This window comes from Panthera leo, chromosome C2 (genome assembly GCF_018350215.1).
Source record: "Panthera leo isolate Ple1 chromosome C2, P.leo_Ple1_pat1.1, whole genome shotgun sequence".
Taxonomy (NCBI): Eukaryota; Metazoa; Chordata; class Mammalia; order Carnivora; family Felidae; genus Panthera; species Panthera leo.
The window spans coordinates 81,724,753-81,749,603 of NC_056687.1; the positions used below are offsets into that span (position 1 = coordinate 81,724,753).

The window sequence follows — 24,851 nt, forward strand, 5'->3', positions numbered from 1 at the left end:
GGTAATTAAATTACCTCATAGCCAGGAGAACACAAGTTCAGTTACTTCCAACACTGAAGTGGATGCATTCTGGCAGAACTCTCTATTTAAAGCTTTTGCATTTAATTTTCCTTTAGAAAGTAGGAGGCAAGGGTGAGGGAGAGATAGGCTCTGGATAGGAAGAAATAAAAATATGTATAATGCCATAAAAATGTTCCTTTAATCTGAAGCGTATCTGGACAAATACAGGTATATGAATGGACTTAATGAAATGTTCTTAACAAAATATAAAGACTGCCTGATGAGGAATGTGTGTGTGAATTAACATAAAAACTAGTTTTGTGGACACAGACCAACAGAATACTCATTGATTTGTTTCACTCACAAGAACAGGGAGGCAAATATCTCAGATCACACTTGATTTCAACATACCAAGCCAAGCCACTAATAAACCGCCCACAAAGAATGAAACTATTTTGAACTCGTCATTCTACAAATACACATTATAATATTAAGATATGCATAAAATTAAAAAAAAAAAAGATGTGCATAAAATTGTGTAAGGTAGAAAGTACTCGACCTTCCACTGAAAAGAGGAGGAGTCAAATATCCTGAAAGGGTTGGGACCCGCCTGCAGTCCCTGGGAACTTCCTGTTGTCACCACACCTCTGGTGTAGTTATCTGAGCTCCCTCTGAGCAAAGCCCTCAGTGGAAACTCCAAGGCTCTGCAAAGGAAATTATTCTTGTGAATGTGACACACACTCTCTCCAGTTTCCATATGCTGAGATTATCCTTCTTCTTCAGTTTGATCTGCTTGGTGAAAACAGGTAGGTCATTTAATGAATGGTTTACTTAATTATTTAAAAAATATTATTTTATATTGTCACTTTGCATTTTATCAGCCCACTCCCTTCAGTGGACTTTTTGAATCTTATTTAGTCATTGTGAAGGAAAGAAGATACGGATTAAATGAACTTTCTAACCCTGAACATTTTTTTTTCAGTAATGAAAGAAATTATTATTCCTTTGAATTAACTTCTTCTGATGTATGAAAAATAAATGTGTTGGGAAATCTAAAGGTTATTTTCTTTCATAGTTAAGTTTTCTGTGCCTTTCCACCTCTATGAAATAAAATCATTTATGTTGTAGAAATTTTAAGTTTTGTTTTATTGTAATATCTAATACATAGAGGATAGGTTTTTATAAGCTTTCATACACTGAGGGTTTATTTAAATTATCTTTTAGGAAAACATAGTTTTATTATGTAAACCCCTTGGAATTGTGTCTAGCATATTGATAACTTAAAAATTATTAATGATAATGAATAAAAATTAAAACAGTGACGTACAGGGGCATCTGGCTGGCTCAGTTGGAAGGGCATGCAACTCTTGATCTCTGGGTCATGAGTTTGAGCCCCGCGTTTAGTGTAGAGATTACTAAATAAATAAAACTAATTTACACAGCAAGATAACAAAAATAAAGTGAAATGCTGTTTTATTTTTATTTTAATTAATTAATTAATTAATTTTTGAGAGAGAGAGAGAGCACGAGGGGGAGAGAGAGAGAGAGAGAGAGAGATTGAGAATCCCAAGCAGGCTTCACGACCCTGGGATCATGACCTGAGCCGAAATCAAGAGTGGGAAGCTCACCTGACTGAAACCCCCAGGAGTCCCTGAAGTGAAATACTTTTTAAAAAGAAACTCAACACTTCTCAGCCTTCTTAGGAATCCAGTTCTTTTTCACATAGTTTATGGTAAAAAATTGGTACAGTTTTTTGAAGGGAAATGTGTTACATACAGTATCCGTAAAAATGTTTATGCCATTTGAACTACTAAAACCATTGCTGAGAATTCATTCTAAAGAAATAACTTTTGAAAGGAAAAAAACTTGGGGCGCCTGTCTGGCTCAGCAGGAAGACCACGTGACTCTTGATCTTGGGGTTGAGACTGCAAGCTCTACACTGAATGTAGAGATTACTTAAATAAATAAAACTTAAAAAAATAAGAAAATAAAAGAAAAAACTCATCTAGGAAGATGATTCTAACTATGTTATTTATAATAACTTGAAACTAGATATAGCAGAAATGTTTCTACACACAGTAATGGATAAAGTATCAACTTTTTAAAAAATGTAGCCTTTAAGATTCTGAAGCTATGCAGAAATGTGCAAACATGTTTATAAAATAATGCCAAGTAGACAAAACAATTCACATTTATAAGTCAACAAAGATAACAGCTATGTTAAAATCACGTATGTATGTCTGTAGATAAAGTTTAGGAGGGAAATGGAAAAATTAGCTGTATTAGGATTTCAGGCTTATAAACAAATTTTTCTCAATTTGTGCTTTTGAAGCTGATTTAATAGTAAATTAAAATTATGCTAATGATGATATTTTTCACCGAGAAGTCAACCTTTTAAGAAGTGTGTGTTTATAATAATTTTTAAATTTAGAAAATGAACATAAATTTAGAGATAGTTTTAGGAGAGTGGAACTAACCCTGACACAAAAGCCTGATGATAATTTGTGGGTACTTTCTTTGAATCTCGCATTATGGATCTCTATACATAAAGTTGGAACTTAATGTTTTTGTGATCTGCCTTTTTACTTAACATCTCATCAGCAAGGTCTTTTTTAAATGATTCTAGAAGACTTACTGCTGAATGACAGAATCTAAGGAGAGACACAGCACAATAAACTTCTGTAGCTAGAAGGAAAAAAACATAATTATAGCTGTAAACTAAATTTAGATTTCTCAGGATCTGCAAAACCATGAACTTGCAACTTCCAGGAGAGAGGGTTTGAATAATAGGCACCTGATAGTGGAAATTATTCATCACAAGTACATCGACTTTTTGTGTTTCCCCTTCTTTAGCTTGCCGTCCAAAAATCAACAACTATTAAGATGTGATTCTGAAATGCAGAGAATATAGGTCATTCACTTTTGGAAATCTTTGTTTTGCTCTAACCTTTGTGATATCATGGCAGGAATATTTGCCGTAATTTTACCAGTGAATAAAGCAATCGCTAGCAAGCTCTAGTGTGCACCAGAATCGCCCGGGGATTTGTTTAAAATGCAGAACACCCTCAGAGATCCAGACTCGGTGGGTCTGGGGCGAGAGCTTAAAATCTGCATTTCTTCTAACAGACCCTCTGGTTTTTCAGCTGCAGGTGGTCCAAGGAAAAAAGTTGATAACTATTTTTCTAAATTAAGGCTGTTGTCATAAATATATTTTAAAGTTATTCTTCTGTCAATATTTTGGCTTATGGCAAATTTGTATAAAACTATGTAGATATTTGCCTAGGACAAATAGCTTAGTGCCAAAAAAACAGAATTATTTCCTCAGATTTGAAATCCTCTACAGATAATTTATAACTCCATTTTTGGTGTGTGTGTGTGAGAGAGAGAGAGACACAGAGAGACAGAGAGACAGAGAAAGAGACAGAGACAGAGAGAGACTCCTCTGACAAGGAGACAAAGGTGAGTAAGGGGGTGGAGTGTGAATGTGCATATTTATGTACATGATTAAGAGAAGAGAGTGAGGAAATCTAGTATCTCTTTTGTTTTCTCAGTTGTATTCTTAAAAAATGCTGGTGGTTCGAAGCAGATATGTCCAACCAAGAGAGCATTTTGCCCATATACTTTTTGCCTATAGTTATTGGGGTAAAAAATAAACAAGAGGGGCGCCTGGGTGGTTCAGTCGGCTAAGCGTCCAACTCTGGCTCAGGTCACGACCTCACAGTTTGTGAGTTCGAAAGCCCCCACGTCAGGCTCTGTGCTGACAGCTCAGAGCCTGGAGGCTGCTTCAGATTCTGTGTCTCCTCCTCTCTGCCCCTCCCCAGCTCAGCTCACGTCTGTCTCTCTCTCTCTCTCTCTCTCAAAAATAAATAAACATTTAAAAAACAAACAAGAGATACTCCACCAGGTTTGGCCCTAGTCAACTGTGAATGTTTCTGTTGGGGAGCAAGAATTTCCTGTCCCCTTCAAAGTGCTTCTAGCAGGTCTAAGAATCAAATCGACAGGAGACAGATTAATAGGAGAAAATCAAATTCCACACAGACATGGAAATTCCAAAGACAGGCAAGATGAAGCATATCTATCATTCTCAGCTAAGGAGAAGGTAGGGGTCTAGGAATGAATTCACAAGAAATGAATTCACAGGAAAATGAAAAAGAGTTAAGTGTTTGGTAAACATGTTTGCTGGACCAGTCAGAAACAATGCGACACAGAGAATTTTTATTATTTTATTTTATTTTATTTTGTTTTGTTTTGTTTTATTTTATTTTTTTATTTTAGAGAGGGAGTGTGAGGGAGAGGAAAAAAGAATCTTTAGCAGGTTTCATACCCGAGTTCAGAGCTGAAAGCAGAGCTCCATCTCATGACCGTGCGATTGTGAGATCCTGACCCGAGCCAAAATCAAGAGTTTCACACTTAACCTACTGAGCTACCCAGGACATACAGAACTTTGATCAAAGAGGCCTTGCTAGGTTACTCCCCATCTACCACACCTAGTTCATAACAGAAGGGTTACCTATGGTGATAGCTCTCTTCCTGGAGTAGGTCTTCTATCTAAATCCTTTTAGGGCGTTGAGGGGGAGGTAAAGAGCTTTTTCAGAATCTGCTGGGTTTTGATTGTTTTGTACCTGAAGATAATCTTCATGCCAACGTGGCCTGTTTGGAGGCAGCCTGCCCTTGGCCCCTACACTTCACCATCTGGCTCAGAACAGGTTTTTGTGTTTTTGTTTTTAATTAAAGTTCATTTATTTTATGTATCTATATCTATCTATCTATAGAGAGAGAGTGTTAATTTCCAGATTTAAAAAATGTGATAGAATTTCATGGTAGGTAGATATTACTCCCCTCCCTCCCTTCTACTTCTGTTAAAAATAGGAGTCCAACTCATATTCTGATCTCTCCAAGGCAGTTTCTGGCCTAAAGGGATTTTCATTTCTGGGACTTTGGGAAATTACTTCAGAACATTGTTTTCAGGCAAGCATTAAAATGTGCTCTAGTGTGGGTTGCTGGAAACATGCTGGCTTCACCAATTAACATGTGGTGAGCTGTGTCCCAGACATTGACTAGTACCCGTTGCCCAGAATGCAGAATCCTCAACAGTGTATCCCTTAACCTTGGACTCAGTAAATATTTCAGGAAACATCAAGTCAGTATGCCTGACTGTGGACCTCAGTTCTAAAGAAGGTATGAGCACATCTGTGTCATGCTGGGGGGTAAAAGAAATGATTGCTTGAGCAAGCCCCGGAACCCAAAACTTGAAATAAAAGAAGTGTGAGTCAGGGCCACACTTGTTTCACTTCCTGACTACATACCATGCATCAAGATTAAATTAGGTGGAATTTCACGCCCGTCGCTTGGGTTTGGTCACTGGACTACAATTCCCCAACCATAAATCTAAGAGAAACTGATACTTTTCTTTCTAATCAATTGACCCAGCCACATTGAGAGGCTTAATAGGAAACGACCTGTGCTTATTGATTCTCATAGAATCTCAGAACTTTCTCTCCCCTTGCCCACACGTACAATTGCTTCATCAGTGGGTTATTTCTGTCTACAGTTCCATCTTCTCTTTTCACTGACAACTCTTTGGATCTGAGTCAGGAGCCTCTGCCTTTTTTTTTTTTTTTTTTTTTAGCCTCTGCTTTTTGTAGAAGTTTTCCCCAGGCAGAAATGTGGGAAATGAAATCCATCCCCAAAGCAGGTAGAAACTAAAAAGCTAGAAAACTGTGTGTGACACCAGAACAGCATGCTCCAGGGCAGTAGGCCTTCTGAAGATAAAGCAAAAGTATCCCTTGGAAGCTTCATCAGAAAAGGAGTGGGGTTGTCAGTGATCAATCCGAGGGAATCACACTTTCGTCTCCAACTGGGACTCAGATGAAACAGGTCAATCCACGGAAACAAATGTCTGTTTAGTCTCTTGTATCCTAAATAAATACAGCCAGTGGTTAAAGGTTGGAGATGTCCTTCCAATCAAGAGGGCGTTTTGTCTATCCAGTACAGTTTTCTCTGGCAAAGATAAAACAAGATAACAGCTATAAGTAGTTCCTCAGCCTGAGAATAAGAGTAGTTTATTTTGCACAGGAACAGCCACAAACCCTCCTCAGAAAGGCTGACTGAAATGGGAGTTTTATTTAACCTCCAGTGGTACGAAATGGAGGTCCATCGGAGAAAGAAAATGAAGCTTGTTTTGATATTGACACAAAAAGAGAAACTTCTGCCCAGTTACCTCCAAAAGACTTTTCATCTTTTCACTCTGAAAAGTTGGAAATTATAGGAACCATTTCTTAAAACAGTTGTATTGAGATATAATTCACATACATGTAATTCACCCATTTAAAGTGTACAATTCAGTATTTTTACTACATACACAGATATATGCAACTCTCACCAGTCAATTTTAGAACATTTTCATGACCTCCAAGAGGAACCTGATACCCTTTAGTTATTGCACCCCTGTGTCCCCATCTCCCTTCATCCTCCAGCCCCTAGCAACCACTGATCTACCTTCTGTCTCTGTAGATTTCCCTATTCTGGATATTTCATGGGAATGGAATAGTATGATTTGTGGCCTTTGGTGACTAGCTTCTTTCACTTATAATGTTTTCAAGATTCATCCTCATTGTAGCATATTGTTGCAGGATTTTTTTACCTCAATACCCGGGGTTCATTGAATAGCTGCTTCGAAGAAGGAACAGGAGGACACAAAATGAGCAGCAGGAAAAAGTTTATTAGAATATAATATCAGAAAGGATATTCGAAAGTGAATGCCCACAGCTATAGGCAAGGGTCCTTGTTTTATAAGGTTCTGGTCAGCCCTCCCATCCCTACCCACTTGTTCCTTCTTAGGCCCTACCCTTATTGGCTTGATAGCTCTAGGTGCTGGGTTGTCCATCCTGATTGGCTCGATTCTGTCGTATGAAGGGTGCTCTATGGCCATATCATTCCTGTGGGTCATAAGTTTTATGATCTACTACTTATTTTTAGTCAGGTCTTTTGTCAAATTCCAGAGGGGAACCTGAGGGGGAGTAGGTGGGTCTGTTACATTCTTAAGAGGAACCTTATGCCTGAGGGAGTTTGCTGTGGTCAGATACTCCCAGCATTGTTCCATAATATGTGTTTTTCCCCACCCAGGGACCTCAGGTTCTAATTCTTCCCCCTCTGCCTAATGAATCCTACCTATCTTTTCTTATCATAATATGGAACTATGAATATTAACTAAAGGATATTTAATAAGCCAAAAAAACCTGCTTAACATAAAGGTGACAAAACATCTATTTGGTCAACATTTTAATTCCAAGAGTAAAGTATGATTATGTTCAGATCTTTTAAATAAAATTAAAAGAAAATTTTAATTTCTTGCTACATTAATTTTTTGAGATTTGGGTTGTCTTTGGTCAGTAAGACTCCCCTGGAAATTTGTTTTCCTAAATAGAAGCCTCATGTCCTTTCAAACCAGCTAGCTTGCAGATCTTAGAATTTTGTGTCCAAAAGGAATGCAAGAGATTAGCTAAATCTCTAAGGAATGAGGAACCAATCTCTCAGTGTGAGAAAAGGGATGGCCCAAATAATTTATTTGTTTTGTCTTGTTAATGACAGAGCCGGAACCAAACCATGTTCTCTGACCAGGTAGAGCACTGTTACTAATATGCTTCCCTTTTCCAAAATCCTTCCAAAATGATGGAAGGAAAGTAATTGGTACTTACTGAGCACTTGCTTTATAGCAAATCCCACGCTAAGCAATTTACTTATTTTATTTAGCCTTCACAACAACCCTTTAAGATCAGTACTATGTTGGGGAGCAAGAATTTCTTGTACCCTTCAAGGTGCTTCTAGCCAGACCAAGAATCAAAATGACATGAGACAAAAGAAAATCAAATTTAGGGGCGCTTGGGTGACTCAGTCCATTAAGTGCCTAACTTGTGATTTTGGCTCAGGTCATGATTTCAGGGTTTCATGGGTTGGAGCCCCGTCTAGGACTCTGAGCACTGGCCTCAGGGAGCCTGCTTGGGATTCTCCCTGTTTCCCTCTCTCTCTGCCTCTCCCTGACTCATATTCTGTCTCAAAATAAATACATAAACTTAAAAAAAAAAAAAAAAAAGGAAAATCAAACTTAATTTAGTACCTATGGAGAATCCACACAGACATGGAAATTCCAAAGGACAGTCAGGCAAAATGTGGTATATATGTCATTCTAAACAGAGGAGAAGCAGGTATGGGTCTAGGACCTCAAAAGGAAGAAATGAATTCACAGGAAAATGAAAAAGTAAATATTTGGTCATCGTGTTTGCTGGGCCACTCAGAAACAATGGGGTAGAAAGAATTTTGGTCAAAGATGTCTTACTAGGTTCCTCCCTGTCTACAGTACCTACTTTATAACATAAGGTAGTCATCTATGGTGATAGCTATCTTCCTGGAACAGGTCCTCTATCTAAATTCTTTTTAGGCAGTTGAGGGGGAGGTAAAGAGGTTTTCCTGAATCTGCTTTTTGATTGCTTTTTAACTCAAAATAATCTTCATGCCAAGTAGCTCATGTTGGAGTGGACTGCCCTTGGCCCCTGCAACTATTAACCCAACTCATCTTCCACATCATCAACAACTATTAATTTTTAAGCATTTACTGTGCACCAGTGAATGCTTGCCTTATTAATTAATTAATTAATTTATTTAATTCTTTTCTTTCTTTCTTTCTTTCTTTCTTTCTTCTTCTTCTTCTTCTTTTTTTTTTTTTTTTAATTGAGAGAGAGAGGCAGAGAGAGAGAGAATCCCAAGCAGGCTCCAGGCCCAGCTAGGAGCCTGACCCAGAGCTCAATTTCATGACCTGACAGAAATCAACAGTTGGACGCTTAACTGACTGACCCACCAAGGCACCCTGCAGCTAATGCTTTAGATACTTCATAGACATTATGTCTATTTCTCACAACAATCCTGACAGCAGGGCTAGGATCAGGGTAAAGTCAGTGAGGCACTCACCAGGTGCAAATTTAAGGGGATAAGGGACACCTAAACTCAATAATCAAGATAAATTATATTTATGATTTTAAAGCAATAAAAATTTTATCTTTCACGATATTTTAATGCAATGTGCAAATGCTATTTTAATATTTAAGTGATACTTTACTGCAAATAATACTATGAATATCATTAATAATGCATTCTCACAATGCATAACAAATGATTTGGATAAGTGATACTTTTTTGGCATAAGTGATATTTTAGTGTAATGTCTTTGAGAGATGAAAATCCATGCAAATAAGTCAATGATGAAAAAAATCAAAATTTTAATAAAGATAGACTGTTTTACAACTCTGTGTTATTGTATAATGGAAAAGGTCATTGCCAACCAGCCAGCCATTCCTGGGTCTGTGCCATGTTCCTTTCCTTGCTAGGTGGTTTGGTTTATGAGAGTTAACAATGATATATAAACAGACTGAATAACAAAGGGCTATATCTATGATCATGGCTTTAAGTTTACTTATTTATTTTGAGAGAGACAGAGAGAAAGAACGAGCTGGGGAGGGGCAGAGGGAGAGGGGGACAGAGGATCCACATCGGGCTCTGTGCTTACAGTAGAGAGCCTGAAGCAGGGCTCAAACTCATGAACGTTGAGATCAAGACTTGAGCCAAAGTTGGACGCTTAACCAACTGAGCCACTCAGCTACCCCTATGGTCCTATGTTTTGACTGACTGTAGAGCTTTTACAAACTTTTCCCACTGGTTCAAAATCTGGGAGGATATTTTGATAAGTATATATATAGTTTTTTCTCTTTTGCCTCAGGCTCAATATGGCTCAGCAGAGCACTGCCTGACAGATTGGCATTACTATGGTCATTTTACACATGTGAAACTGAGGCTCAGAGAGGTTAGATAATTAATTACCTGAGGTCACATAGCTAGGAGGCAATGGAGTTGACTTCAAGTCTAGATCTGACTCTAAAATCCGTGCTTCCAAATCGGATTTGGGTATTATGTTTATGCCATTAGACCAGGTTGGCAAACTTTTTCCATGAAGAGCCAGATAGTAAATATTTTCAGCTTTGTGGGTCATTGGTCACTTTTACAATCACTCAACTTTGCCTTTCCTTATAACAGGAAAGCAGCCATAGACAATACATAAATGGTCACGGCCAACTTGGCCTGTGGGCGACCATGCATTAGATCATAACAAAATACCTCAGGCACAAATATGTTATTTCTGAAGATGTTCTATCCAGATTTCTTTGACATCCTATCCTACTCTACTCTTATCTTTGGCTGCTCTCCATAGGAGTCTGAATTCCTCATTGGATAGGAGATATCACCCATCCGATTGTTATTTTCCAATTGTTAACAGGAACTGGCACTTCAGAGTAATTGAATTTCAAAATAAGCTGAAGAGGAAAGGCCATGTTTTTCCGGCTTCCAATAAACTCTAATAGAAGAGGTTAAGCTTTAGAAACCAGTTTAACATGCTCTGGGTTACTTGGTTAAAGGCTCTATTAATACTACTTCTGAGTAAACTTGACTTTGTACCAAAACAACACAATAACCAAAAGGAGGTTTGCTTTCTGAATTATTTTAGAAATATAAACTAGAAATTAAATATGAATAAAAAGAACTATATTTATGAGGGTAAAGCAATTTAACAAATTTGCTATTCACAAATATCAGGTCCTTGCATGCCCTCCAAATTGTCTGAGAATTTGGGACCCAACAAGTCAAGTTCCTGCTCTAGGTGCTGGGGCACAATAATAGACAAAAAACAACACAGCGTTTACCCTCAAGGAACTTAAACTAACTTGTAACATGTCCAAAATAAACTTAAACTAATTTGGAACATAATTCCAAATTAAGATAAATTTATGTCCAAAATAAGATAAATTTAATATTTTCCTTTAAAATGTTACTAATTCTTGAGGGGAAAATAATGAATAACCTTAGGTAGTTTTAAGCAGAGAACATCAGAAATGGAATGCATAACCCATTTTTGTTTGCGTATTATTTTGCAGAGCTTATCACCTGCAGACATATTTTTTACATAGTTTCAGTCATAATGCATGTGTCACTTCATACTCCATTTATGTTATAAACATGACATCATACACTATTTGCAGCGTTCAGATGGATCATTCTGAATGACTGAATAATGTGTTAACAGGTTGATATTCGCTTCTTCATGCAACGTTTATTGGTGCCAACTCTAAGCCAGACTCTGTTGTTGGCACAGGGTATATACAACAATGGATAAACAGATCAGTTATCTTGGAGCATCTACACGAGCAGCGGAAATTATTTCAGAACAAAGAAAGAATGCTTCAGGCGTGTGGTAGGAAAAAAGCAAGTAGCATATAAGGGACAAAGTTCTCTAGAGTGGAATTCAATATAAGAAGAAAGTAGAATAAATAATAAATCCTGGGGGAAAGAATACTGTTCGAAGCCAGGTCGTCATTTAGGCCTAGGAATTCATTTATGGATATGAATAAACTTAGGAACTATATTACCCATTAACCCTTCTTGAAAAGGCAGTAATATTTAAAAATAAATATTTAAGACTCTACGTATTGATGTACCCACAGAAACAGAGAGTTTCTGTTCTATTTACTCAGAGTATCTATTCTACCTCCTCATTTTCTACCAAGAAAGGCAAGAAAGTTTAACACACGTTCCCTTTCACACCTTCTCTGTTCCCTCCTTCAGAACATACACACACATTTTTAAAAAATGTTTATTATTTATTCTGAGAGAGAGGGAGGGAGAGAAGCAAGTGGTGGGTGAGTGGGGTGGGGGGGAGGCGGGGGCTCAGATAGGAAGAGAGAGAATCCCAAGCAGATTCCACACTGTCAGTGCAGAGCCTGTCACGGGGCTTGATCTCACAGACCGTGACATCATGACCTGAGCCGAAATCGAGAGTAGGACACTTAACCCACTTAAGACACTTAAGCCACCAGGTGCTGCTTAAATATTTATTCTGAAACTCAAAAAGGAATCACTAGATGAACTAAAAAGAATTTTGGAACTAGTGAAAAGCAGGAGGTAGACACTGGATCAGTAGAGAGAAGTACTGAGTGTGCTGATACCATCATCATTTTTTTTATTTAAAAAATTATTTATTTTTTTAACGTTTATTTTTTGAGACAGAGACAGAGCATGAGTGAAGGAGGGGCAGAGAGAGAGGGAGACACAGAATCCAAAGCAGACTCCAGGCTCTGAGCTGTCAACACTGAGCCCCACACGGGGCCCGAATCCACAAACCATGAGATCATGACCTGAACTGAAGTCGGATGTTTAACCGACTGAGCCACCCAAGTATCCCTTAGACACTGTCTGTCACTAACTCAAGGACTAGAGCAGAGTAAGGGAAGACAACTGTTTTGACCAAGGACAGCAGCAGGAAACATGGCAGAAGTTAGAAACGTGCTCCCCAGTAGTCTGAAATACAGCTTCCAGATCCCCAAGAATTCTTGCTAGGGGTTCACACCGGTGGATAATGAAGTCTGAATAAATATACCCATGTTTGGAATCTGGAGCAGCTCTGTATGTAGTCTGCTTCTGGCCTACAGTCCACACATTTACATCCCATGAACAAAGATGTGGGTATTTCATATCAAGTTATAAAGGTAAACACCAGAAAAATTAAAGCAGGCAATAATCTTCCCAGTATGAGAAAGAATACGTAAATGAGAACAACAGAGTGAGACAACAGGGCAATCCATATGGCAACAGATGGTAAAGCAAGAATGCACTAAAATCAGAAAACATAGCATTACAGTATTAAGTCCATGCGTGTCAGCTGGGGTCCTCCCAGAAGCAGACACCGTCACGGGGCTGGACACACGAGCGATCTACCTGAGGAACTGTGTGGGAAGGACAAAGGAGGTGGGGGCAAGCAGAGAGAGCCTTTCCCCAACAATGCACATCTGACATGCAGGAAAGTGGGGGCGAGGAAGGATTGCACAGGAAGAGCTCAGCACAGTTGTGAGGATCCTTCAGCCAGGCTGATGGGGTGTGTCTGAGCCAGTTATTGGAATCTCACGTGAGGCAGGAGGAGCCTGCCTGGCCTGGCTCTAGTACCCCACTGTGGGTACTCAGTCACTGGCTGGGAGCGGCCTGAGGGAGCCACGGCTTCATGTGAACACTGTGGAGTGGCCGGAGGCACAGGTGACTCAGCCGTGCTCCCTGCAGCAGGGTCTAGTGAAGGCAGATCTGAGACAGGCACTTCTATGGCCTCCACACCAATTATGTCTGTTAGGCCAATAAACGTGAACTCACCTATTTTGTTTAACATTTTTTATTATTTTTTTTATATTTGAGAGAGAGAAAGAGACAGAGTGCGAGCAGGGGAGGGGCAGAGAGACGGAGACAGAATCTGAAGCAGGCTCCAGGCCCTGAGCTGTGAGCACAGAGCCCAACGTGGGGCTCGAACACCCAAGCAGTGAAATCATGACCTGAGCCGAAGTCGGATGCTTACCTGACTGAGCCACTCAGGTGCCCCTCATGTATTTTGTTGGAAAGCGTTCTCAGATTGGGCCATAAAATAAAACCCAGCTAGATGCTATATGAAAGATCCCTTAAAACACAGGGATTCAAAGGTTACAAAGGATAAAAACACGGTAGGCAAATGCTAACAAAAAGACGGTCTAGTTATAGCTTGTAATATTATTTGGTGGAATTCAAGGCAAATAAAGCACATAAAAATGAAGAAGGATATAATACCTGAAATATTAAGTCTAGGTAATAAAAGTAAAAATCTATGAAAATAAAACTTAATAGTTTGGGAACTTGAATTTGTCCTTCAGTGTAATGATGTTATACTTTGCTAAAGGGATCTTCCATTCTTAGTATTTAAATACATTATTTCACGATGATGTAAAAGAAGATTCTTGATTCCCAGACCAGGTGAAACTCCCCGTTTAATCCTCATTTTACACCATATTTCTTTTAACATGGCATATATCACAAGTTGCAATTTCATACTTGTTTGTGTGTTTTACTTCATTAATGCCTGACTCTCCCTCTAAAATGCCGCCTGACCCAGAACCTAGGAGAAAGAAGACTCTTGTTGGATGAATTGCACATTTCTTCCGAGGATGAGAGAAAATATATATAAAGCTGTTATAATATTTTGTACTAAGAGAAAGGAACGAGGAAATCCATTTTTCACTCAGTACTTACAATGGGCTTTTCCAGAGCCCAATGCATGCATTGAAAAATACATGAAGTCAGAGTGGTTCTAGCAAATGAAAAATAAATATCAACTTGTTCCGGAGGCTCCTGGGTGGCTCAGTCGGTTAAGCATCCAATTTCAGCTCAGGTCATGATCTCACAGTTTGTGAGTTCAAGCCCCACTTTGGGCTCTTTGCTGTCAGCACAGAGCCTGCTTTGGATCCTCTGTCCCCCTCCCTCTCTGTCTCTCTCTCTCTCTGAAAAATAAATCTTAAAAAAATCCACTTGTTCTGTCCTTTTTGCCTTTCAGTAACTGTCCGTTGTAAAGGGTCTGGTAAAGGCTCAGCAAGTCAAGGAGGTTGGCTGAGCTGTTCCATAGACATGAAAGGTGTGGCGGATGTGCTGAGAAATAGCTCTGGCCCAAACTTTACGACTCTTACCTGAGCCTTCCAATGACTCAGATATGTGACTTCTGACACACTGGCCTAATATTGCTCAAAACAAACAGATCTCTTCTTTGGAAGGGGATCTCTCCCTTCTCCAGTATGACCTCATTTGTGATTAATCTGAAAGCATTCCTTTCTGGGGCAGGTAGGTGGCAAGTGAAAGATGGCATGATTTCCCCAGGCCACCTGGTGAGTCAGTTACACAACAAGGAACAAAGCCCAGTTTTACTGATGGCTAAGACCAAGAGGCTCAGCCCTACCTCATGACACCTCCTGTTCAGTAAAATGACTAATTAAACAGTCAATTATGTGCTCTGGGTCTTGCTCTACAAGCACCAGACAAGTTTCAGTCCACGTTCTCCAGGAGCATGCAATCTACAGGAAGAGAAAAATGAAAGAGGCCAAGAGATGGAGAAAATATTTACATAGGTGAGTGAGTAATTCTGGCATTTAAGGCACAACATAGTGACTGTAGTTAATTATACAGTACTGTATACTTGAAATTTGCTAAGAGAGTAGATCTAAAATGTTCTTGCCACATACACAAAAATATGTAACTATGTGGGCGCATTAACCTTATTGTGGAAATCATTTTATAATGTACGCATATATCAACTCATCATGTTTTACCCTTTAAACTTACTCCAATGTTACTTGTTGACTATATCTCAATTAAGCTGTGGGGGGGGGGGGGAGGACAGACAATTGTAAGCATGCCTCACTGTATATACTACTTGCCAGTGTAGAGCAAAATGAGGAATATGTGAGTTTGGGGCTCAATTTTTAACCAGTATTTTCTAGGGTGAGGGATTTCAAAGCCTCAATTTTTAACCCTCTATTTGAGCTTCTTCTGCCTCTTCTATTTTGGCACTTCATTCATTGCTGAGTATCCAGAGCCTCTGCAAGAAGTTTTAAATAAAAGAATACATAGGGGAGCCCGGGTGGCTCAGTTAAGCGTCTGACTTTGGCTCAGGTCATGATATCATGGTTCTTGAATTGGAGCCCCACGTCTGGCTCTGTGCTGACAGCTCAGAGCCTGGAGCCTGCTTCAGATTCTGTGTCTCCCTTTCTCTCTGCCCCTCCCTGCCCCCCCCCCCCTTAAAAATAAATAAACATAAAAAAAAGCATACACGAATGGACTCAGGTTATTAAGAAAGGGTAGAGGGGCGCCAGAGTGGCTCAGTCAGTTAAGTGTCCAACTTCAGCTAAGATCATGATCTCACAGTTTGTGAATTAGAGCCCCGCATCGGGCTCTGTGCTGACAGCTCAGAGCCTAAAGCCTGCTTTGGATTTCTGTCTCCCTCCCTCTCTGCCCCTCTCCTGGTCTCTCTCTCTCTCTCTCTCTCTCTCTCTCTCTGTCTCTCTCTCTCTGTCTCTCTCTCAAAAATAAGCATTAAAAAAAAAAAAAAGAAAGAAAGAAAGGGCAGAGATGCCAGGATGAAGTCTGTTCTGAGGCTCAGAATGAGGGAAGAGCAATTCCTGGGTATGTAAGTATAGATTGACTGAGAATAAGGGCCCAGGACAAATGGTTCTTAAATTTCTACTGGAGGAAGACACAGCAGGTGTTTCCCAAGGTACTCCTGTCTCCTTTTGGCCAGTCGCAAGTCAACAGTCTTCTTCTTCTATGCCCTCCCACGAAGAATGGTCATCCATAGGACCTTGCCCCCTCTACTGAATAGCTAAAGGACCATCTCCAACTTGTACCTAGGGACTGTTTGTTGTTCCACTTCACCTCCTTCTGGACTCTTCTCTCTCAGCCAAGTAGGATGTAGGAGAGTGTGCCCTAATAGTTTTAAATCGTTTTTGTAATTAAAAAAAAAAAAGTTTTCTCAAACATCATATTGTTGGGTCTGCATGCCAATGTTGACCTGAGCTTTCATTTGATTGAGATTCATGATCACGGCCTTATACAATGTTGCAAAAGTAACACTTTATTTCAGTACTCAAGGACCCCAAAGCCCTCCTTCCTTCCTAACTCCTCTTTCAAGTTGCATCTTGATCTTTAGTTTATTTCCAACTTCCTGTTCCCTTTCAAGCAGATTTAAGCATTCTTGCCTACCTTCATTTTCTGATATCAGAACTTGCAACCTCCCTCCTGCTTTGCATGCTACTGATACGGCTCTTGCCCTTTCTTTTTTCCTTTTATTTAAGCTTTTCTTTGAAAATAATTTTAAACTTACAGAAAAGCTATAAGAACTCTTTAAAAATACACAGAACACCAATAATCCTTTACATGGACTCAACTACTGCTAACATTTTGCTACAAATGCTTTATCATTTACTGTCTCTCTTTGCCTCTAATTTTTTTTTTCTGAGCCATTTGAGAATAAGTTGGCCATTTAGTTATAGATAAACACTTTAGTTGTATTTCCTAAGAATTCAGATTTTCTCCTACAAAACCACTATATAGTTATCAACCTCAATTAATGTAACGCCAATACCATAATTTTATCTGATTTAGTGTTCATAGCCCAATTTTGTCAATTGACCCAATAATTTCTTGTATAGCAATTTTTTTCTTCCATGGCAGGATCCAGTCTAAGACCAGATAACTGCACTTATTCATCATCCTACCTCTTCAGTCTCCTTTAATCTAGAGCATTTCCACAGTCTTTCTTTGTCATTTATGACATTGATGTTTTTTAAGAATAGAGGCCTTTTTTATTTTTAATTTTTAAAACTTTTTTTCTTGAAAAAAAATTTTTTTTTTTGGTGCCATAAGCCCCCTTCCCTGGCAGCCTGGCCACAGCTACATCACACCCAGCTCCTACAGGTCCTTTAAAAAAAAAAAAAAAAAAAAAAGAATATTCCTCGTTTTGTGTTTGTCTGGTTTTTCCCCCATAATTAGGTTCAGGTTAATACATTCCCCACTGGAATACGACAGCAAGAGGCACATGTGTCCATCTGCCCCTCAATGGTAATGTTTAGTTTGACAACCTAGTCAAGGTGTTGTTCCATTTCTCCATTGCACAGTTACTACTTTCCCCTTACTCATTAGCAGTCTGTGGGAGGAAGTTTGAGGAAATACACATGTGCTCCTTCTCAAAATAACCACCTCCTCAGTTTAATTCTTGCATAACCAATTTATTATGATGGCTGCCAAATGATGAGTTTCAACCCCAGTGTTCACTCCACATTTACCAGCTGGCATTCAGCACTACACCTTAAGAGTCCTCCTCTCTCTTCCATTTATTTGTTTCTTTGCTTGTTTATCTTGTTTCTTTGCTTGTTTATCCTGTTTCTTTGCTTGTTACAGAATCGTGGATCTGTTGTTTCCCTAAAGGTCTATAGTTCATTACTGTCCTTAATTATTTTGTGCTCAAATTATCCCAGATCTGGCCAGCAGAAGCCCCTTCAAGCTGGCTTTCTAGGTCCTTGTGACATGTTTTTAAACACTCGCTTACACTCTGCCACGGCAAGATGTTCCAGCTTCATCATTTGCTTTTCTCCACCTCATCCCCAACCTTTCTCCTAAAGCCATCCTTAGAGCTTACTCAGCAGGATGAATGCTAGGTTGCTTGAGGAACAAAGAAGGATAGGGTCCAAGAAGGCACCGTGGTTCAACTGTTTCAGATGCTACTGAAAGGGTCAGGGCAAGGCACATCACGTTCTCCACTGTTGTCCCAGGCAGGTGCTCTAGACAAGGAAAGAGGTATTTGGACCATGCAGATGCAGTTACTGAGACCTCTACTAGGTGCTGGGCACTGTGAGGGATACATGGATTACAAAACACCATTCCAAGGAAGTGGGCCAGCAAGATAGACACACATGTACGTAAATATCCATCATGCACCCCTGAAAGTGTTTTCATTTTGCTGTCAATGAGACATACACAAGGTTTTGGGGAGTTCTGGGATGAAAGAGTATTAGGGCTGGGAGAGTTGGAGGAGGCTTCATTGGGGTGACTTTTGGATTAGACCTTGAAGGACAGTAAGACTTGGAAAAATGGTTTTCCTGCTGAAGAAGAAGTCACTACTTATGTGTGCTGAATAATGTATGACTTTGCAACTTCATTCAACTAGATCCAGCCTCCTGCTGGGTGCTGTAAAGCACAGAAGGAACTCCAGTGAATGTAGGGCAGCACTCTTGTTTGACGCCCAGCTAAGGAAAGAATTGTCATGCCATCTAATTTTTATTTTCAGACACAGATGAAACATGTCCTTCATTCACCAAACTGAGCTTTCACAGTGCAGTGGTCGGTACAGGACTAAATGTGAAGTTGATGCTCTACACCAGAAAAAATCTGACCTGTGCACAAGTCATCAACTCCACAATTTTGGGGAACTTGAATGTGACCAAGAAAACCACCTTTATTGTCCATGGATTCCGACCTACAGGCTCCCCTCCAGTTTGGATGGAGGACTTGGTACAGAGTTTGCTCTCCGTAGAAGACATGAATGTGATTGTTGTTGATTGGAATCGAGGAGCTACAACTGTGATATATAACCACGCCTCTAGTAAGACCAGAAAAGTAGCAGAAGTCTTGAAGAAATTTATCGACCAGGTGTTGGTAAGAGAGCATTCTCTGACATCATTCAGGGGCAAATTGAAGCTGGCCCATTATCTGGAGATTTAAAACCAAGAGATAGCTGCAGTGAACAGAGGGACTATTTTAAAAACCTGAATAAGCCCCAGGGAAGCTAGACTGAACGCCTAGAGGGAAGGCCCATAGATATGGTTGTGCAAGTTGTGCACTGCACATCTAAGGGAGCACAGCTGTCATTGTACATGTCACAGATCTATATATTTATTATGATATTGTCCCACCAATAACAGTAAAGTGTCCTCAGGAAGGGACATCTTTTCCTAATTCACATAAAGGTGTCTTACGGGTCAGAGAGATTTTTGTCTAGGGGTTTTCTGGCTTCACTGGAGAGAGATTCCTCATCTTCTATAAGTATTCCTTTTCCTAGAAAAGCCTAAGATTTACTGACCAGATTATCCAAAAACCAAAACTGATGAACATGGTCTGATGAGAGATTTGTGTGTGTGTGTATGATTTATATTTTTAGAAGACTCACAAAGATTAAATAGATCTTGAATTTTATTTAGTGATCTATCTCATGAATTGCCCCCCTTTATAAAAACAACAACAAAAAGTTACTTTATATCAGGACTATTTCAGAGAGAATTAGGTCAGGTGGCCACTGTGGCCAGAGGGAGCAGAAGTTTCACAAAGCTTTCCACTAAAGACACAGCCCTGGGAAAGTGAATATTAAAATGACTCATGACAGGCTGTCCCAGCAGACTGTGGTCAGTGTCGTCCCCCACCCCCACCCCTTCCTTTCCTTCCTTCTCTCTCCATGGAGAATTCATTAACTGAGCCAGCCTGAAGATAAAGGAGGTTATCAAAATGTTTCTTTGCCCTTCTCCTCAACTGGGAGGGATTTAAAGATGTCTCAGCTTGGTTTCTAGCAGAAGCATGAATAGAGACACCATGGCATAAAGGTTAAGGCACAGGCGTCGAGTTGAACAGACTGGTTTGACTCCTGCTCTGCCCCTCCCCAATTGCCTGATATTGGGCAGGTTACTTTGACGCTGGGCCTCAGTTTCCGCATCTGTATAATCAAAGAAGAATGTTTACTTTGTTGTTGTGACATTTAAATGAGCTCATAGGTATAAGTTGCTTAGAAATGTTTCTCCAAAGAAGTGTCTTCAAAGTCAAGTTTAGGCAATTTCTCCAAATGTTGTCAACTCCATGGCCCCTCACAATTTATAACGATGGACCTCTTAAAATTCCAGGTAGAAGGAGCTTCTCTTGACAACATTTATATGATTGGAGTAAGTCTAGGAGCCCACATATCCGGGTTTGTTGGAAAGATGTACAATGGGCAGCTGGGAAGAATTACAGGTAAGGCTTCTGTGAATGGACATGGGGTAGTTGGCCTGGGCAGGATGTTCACTGGGAGATCATGATACAGACAATTCAAGTCTTTGGGTTCAAAGCCAGCTCTTCCAATTATTTAACCTCTCTGAGTGTGTGTCCTTTTGTGCAAAGGTGAAGCCATGATAATACTGACCTCAGGTTATTATTTAATAAAATATGTGCAAAACACTCAGTAAGTTGTATATGCCATAGAAAACGTTGGTGGTAACTTTATTTCTCTTATGGTTAGGAATAACAGCTATGTCCCATGGGGATTTGATCTGTGCTGTCCAAACAGCGATCTTCCTTTCATTTAATCTAATATAGCCTGAACTACATACGTAATATGTTTCCATCCCCAGGCACAGCTGGAATCTCATGATAGGAAAATGAGACGGGAATTTTGATAGAGGGGTTTACTCTCTGAATATCAGCTTTCAGGACAAAGCTAAATGAAAACTCAGAAACAGCAGGTGAAATCCCAAACAAAGGTTCCTTTGCTGGGTTCTCTTGCCTACTGCTCCAGTAACTTTCCACAGCTACAGAGGATGGGATGAGGGAGGCTTTCTGTTTCAGAGACTCAAGTCTTCTCCCCCCATTCATACCCTTCCCAGAATCCATTCTTACACACAGAGAACTATTTTCAATCTAGGAAATCCGGAGGGTAGTAGACAATGAGGAAGAAGAGATTCAAACCAACTATACTTGTGAGGTAAACTTTTAGGGCCACTGTTTCTAAATGTGCTTCCTGGTACCCCTGGGCAAGTCATTCTCTCTCTCTCTCTGTGTCACATGTGCGCGTGCACACACACACACACACACACACGGGCGCGCGCGGTCACGCGCATCATGGATGTCTCCTTTAGCCCTGCTATTTGAGGTCACATTGTTCTGTTTTTCCTGGATATTTTCTCTCACTTTCACACCAGGGGCCAAGGCCTCCCTCATCTTATTTACCTGCTTTCCTCGGGAGGCAGAGCGCTTTTTTACATTTTTCACATTATTATTATTTTTGTTTTAGACTGCAACATGTCCTTTTAAAAAATTTCATTTCCCTTATGGGATCAAAGGACAGGTAGCTTGAATCTGCTTGTGTCCCTTATCTGTTGGAAACTCTTCTTCTGATGGGTGGGACTCTCCCTGAGAGTGTGTTAAGAACCTGAACAGCTCTCCAAAAAAAAAAAAAAAAAAAAAAAAAAAAAAGTCCTGATTTTTAGTGTCTGCTGATCTCCATGGTCTGAATACTCTCACCACTGCTGATTTCAAGCTACCAGTCTGACATTAATAACCACAAAGTTTGGGAAGAGGTGAGCAAAATCTGCCCTCCAGTCCTGGGCCTGGAGGGCTCCAGCCCACCACTACTTCATTCAGTCTCACCCCCAGCTTGGTTCCCAGCAAACCTGCTCCCATGACTATTGTGAATGTGAGTGCAGTGTAACCTGCTTTCTGACCGTGGAAATTCCCCAAGCCAGTCTGCCTTCCACTCTGGGCCCACGTGGCCCGGACTCAGCTAATGGTCCACAGCTCAATTTTCTGTGGCCCCTGACTTTCCCATGTCCTCCGGATTCCTCATCCTCTCTGATCCCCAAAGTCAAATCTCAGCTGTTCTCCAGAGCGGCTTCAGGGGTGAAGTGTTCCCCTTCTCTGCTCACCTTCCACCACCTTTTCTGACTGGGTTCACCAGATTGTAGAGTGGGAACTTAGTCTGTTGCCTAAGGATGAAATTCATACCCAACTCCCCCAATTGGATGGTTCTGCTTTTAATTATCTGGCCTGTAATGGTGGCTTTTTTCTTCCATTTCTCTTTCTTCTGACATTTTGTTTTTTTCTCTCCAGGCACATCTCCTGGTTTCTCAGTAACTTCTTAGTTTTTCTTTTTCTTTTTTAATTTTAAGTAGGCTCCCTGCCCAGTGTGGGGCTTGAACTCATGACCTTGAGATTAAGTCTCATGCTCTACCAACTGAGCCAGCCAGGCACCACTATTTCTCTTTAGCTTCTTTAGCACAAGATGGCAGAGCATAAGTGGATTTTAAAATATTCCAAGTACCTACATCACTTGATAATATATTACATTTGCTTCTCAAACTTAAGGGTGTAAAAAAATCTCCTTAGGGGTGCTGGTTACAATGCCAACTTGCTGAATCAGCACTCTGGGGGTGGGGTCCAGAAGTCTACTTAAAAAAAATTTTTTTTAATGTTTATTTATTTTTGAGACAGAGAGAGACAGAGCATGAATGGGGGAGGGTCAGAGAGAGAGAGAGGGACACACAGAATCTGAAGCAGGCTCCAGGCTCTGAGCTGTCAGCACAGAGCCTGATGTAGGGCTCAAACTCACAGACCGTGAGATCATGACCTGAGCCGAAGTTGGAAGCTCAACAGACTGAGCCACTCAGGTGCCCTTAGAAGTCTACTTTTAACCAGACAATGCAGGTGGTCTGAACACCATACTTTGAGAAATGACCATAGAGCTATGCTGTCCAATATAGTAGCCACTAACTAACTACATGTAGCCACTGAGCACTTGAAATGTGGCTAATGCAAACTGAGATGTTCTGTAAGTGCAAGATACACACTGGATTTCAAAGACTAAGTAAAAAGAAAAGGATATTAAAAATCTCAATTTTTGTATATGGAGTATATGTTGAAATGATAATATTTTAGATATGCTAGGTTAAATAAAATGGGTTAGATACAATGTATTATTGAAATTAATTCTCCTCTGGGTGCCTGGGTGGCTCAGTTGGTTGAGTGTCCAACTGATTTTGGCTCAGGTCATGATCGCAGTGTCATCGGATTGAGTCCCGAGTCAGGCCCTGTGCTGAACATGGAGCCTGCTTAAGATTCTCTCTCTCCCTCTGCCTCTCTCCCTTGCTCACAGGCTCTCTCTCTCTCTCAAATCAATAAATAAAATTTAAAAAAATAAAAAAATTAATTCTCCTTAATTCTATTTACTTTTTTAAAATTGGCTTCTAGAAATTTTAAAATTATATACGTAGCTCACATTATTGGACAGTGGTGCCTTAGAGAGTTCATGGTGAGGTTGGGGATGGGAATATGAGGCCCCTGAAACTGCATGCAAAATGTCAGCTGTCTGTCCTGGGGAGAGGTATATTTTGGATGTCCAGGGAGAGGTCTAGGACTTTCATCAAATTCTCTAACTGGTTAATACTGTAATAAAAGCCAATGAGGGGCACCTGGGTGGCTCAGTCGGTTGGGCATCCGACTTCAGCTCAGGTCATGATCTCACAGTTCATGAGTTTGAGACCCATGTCAGTCTCTGTGCTGACAGCTTGGAGCCTGGAGCCTGGAGCCTGCTTCAGATTCTGTGTCTCCCTCTCTGTCTGCCCCTCCCCCACTCATGCGCGCGCGCGCGCGCGCGCGCGCGCGCTCTCTCTCTCTCTCTCAAAAGTAAATAAACATTAAAAAAAATTAAAAAATAAAAGCCAATGAGCACTATCTAGACACTTTCTTGGTGATCTTTAGGCAATAAGAAAGAGCTCCATTTTCCCATTTTGTTTCTAGTCTATAATAATCTCAAAATGTTCTGGATTCAGATCTAGGAGTCCTTTTATATGTCTTCTGAGGTAGCCATTGATTCCACCTCCATTTTGCAGATTAAAAAAAACTGAGGCTCAGAGAAGTAAAGTGACCTGCCTAAGGTCATACAGCTGGTTGGTGCTAGGTTTGGGGCCCCACGTCACATCTGTCTGACTCCAATGGTCTCTGTCCACACAAAATATATTGCTTATTGGGCACTTTAACTGTGATTTTTGGCTGACATTGTAAGCTGATTATTTGCTACGAATTGTCACTAAGGTGATCATATATCCAAGCTCACTATCCCTGTCTCCATTTGTGCCTTCTGTCCTGACATAATTGTCAATAGTGCCCTCATCACTCTCAAATTTGCCCTGGTTTGAATGTTATATAGTAAACCAATTTATCTGCTATAGATCCAGAGGTTGCTACAAACTGGGGCTCTGACTGTTCCTTAGACCAGAAGGGCTTCCTGACCAAACTCTTTCCAAGATTATGAGTTTCTCACGCTGTGTTGAGGATGTCCTGCCGACTTGGGTGTCTGGGTGTTCATCCATCTCACATCAGTTTCAGTTGAGAACCGACCAAGGAAGAAGAAAAGCTGGAGGGGTGGGGAAGAGAAAGATAAGGAAAGGAGGCAGATAAAGACAAGCCTCAAGGAAGCAAAGTGTTGGCAGAGGAGAAATAGAAAGATTGAGGCTAGAACCAGGGAAGTCGAGGCAAGAATGCTACCTCTTGGATTTTATATCTAACCCCAGGGGATGGAAGATGCTATTTAAAATGTCTTTCACAGGGGGCGCCTGGGTGGCACAGTTAAGTGTCCGACTTTGGCTCAGGTCACGGTTCGTGGGTTCAAGTCCTGCATTGGG

The 24,851-nt window shown here is 40.3% G+C and overlaps 1 protein-coding gene and 1 long non-coding RNA gene across 2 annotated transcripts in view; one reads left to right on the top strand and one right to left on the bottom strand.

The window, feature by feature from the left end:
* The first annotated feature begins 611 nt into the window (after window positions 1-611).
* Window positions 612-24,851, top strand: part of LIPH (lipase H) — a 44,940-nt gene continuing 20,700 nt past the window's right edge. Inside the window, exons 1-3 of the mRNA XM_042903690.1 lie at window positions 612-806; window positions 18,722-19,089; window positions 20,322-20,430. Coding sequence (XP_042759624.1) covers window positions 758-806; window positions 18,722-19,089; window positions 20,322-20,430 — 526 coding nt within the window. The 5' untranslated portion in view covers window positions 612-757. The remainder of the gene's footprint in view (window positions 807-18,721; window positions 19,090-20,321; window positions 20,431-24,851) is intronic.
* LOC122198845 overlaps window positions 4,257-24,851 on the bottom strand; it is a 48,609-nt gene continuing 28,014 nt past the window's right edge. Inside the window, exon 3 of the long non-coding RNA XR_006193182.1 lies at window positions 4,257-6,000. This is a non-coding gene — a long non-coding RNA (uncharacterized LOC122198845). The remainder of the gene's footprint in view (window positions 6,001-24,851) is intronic.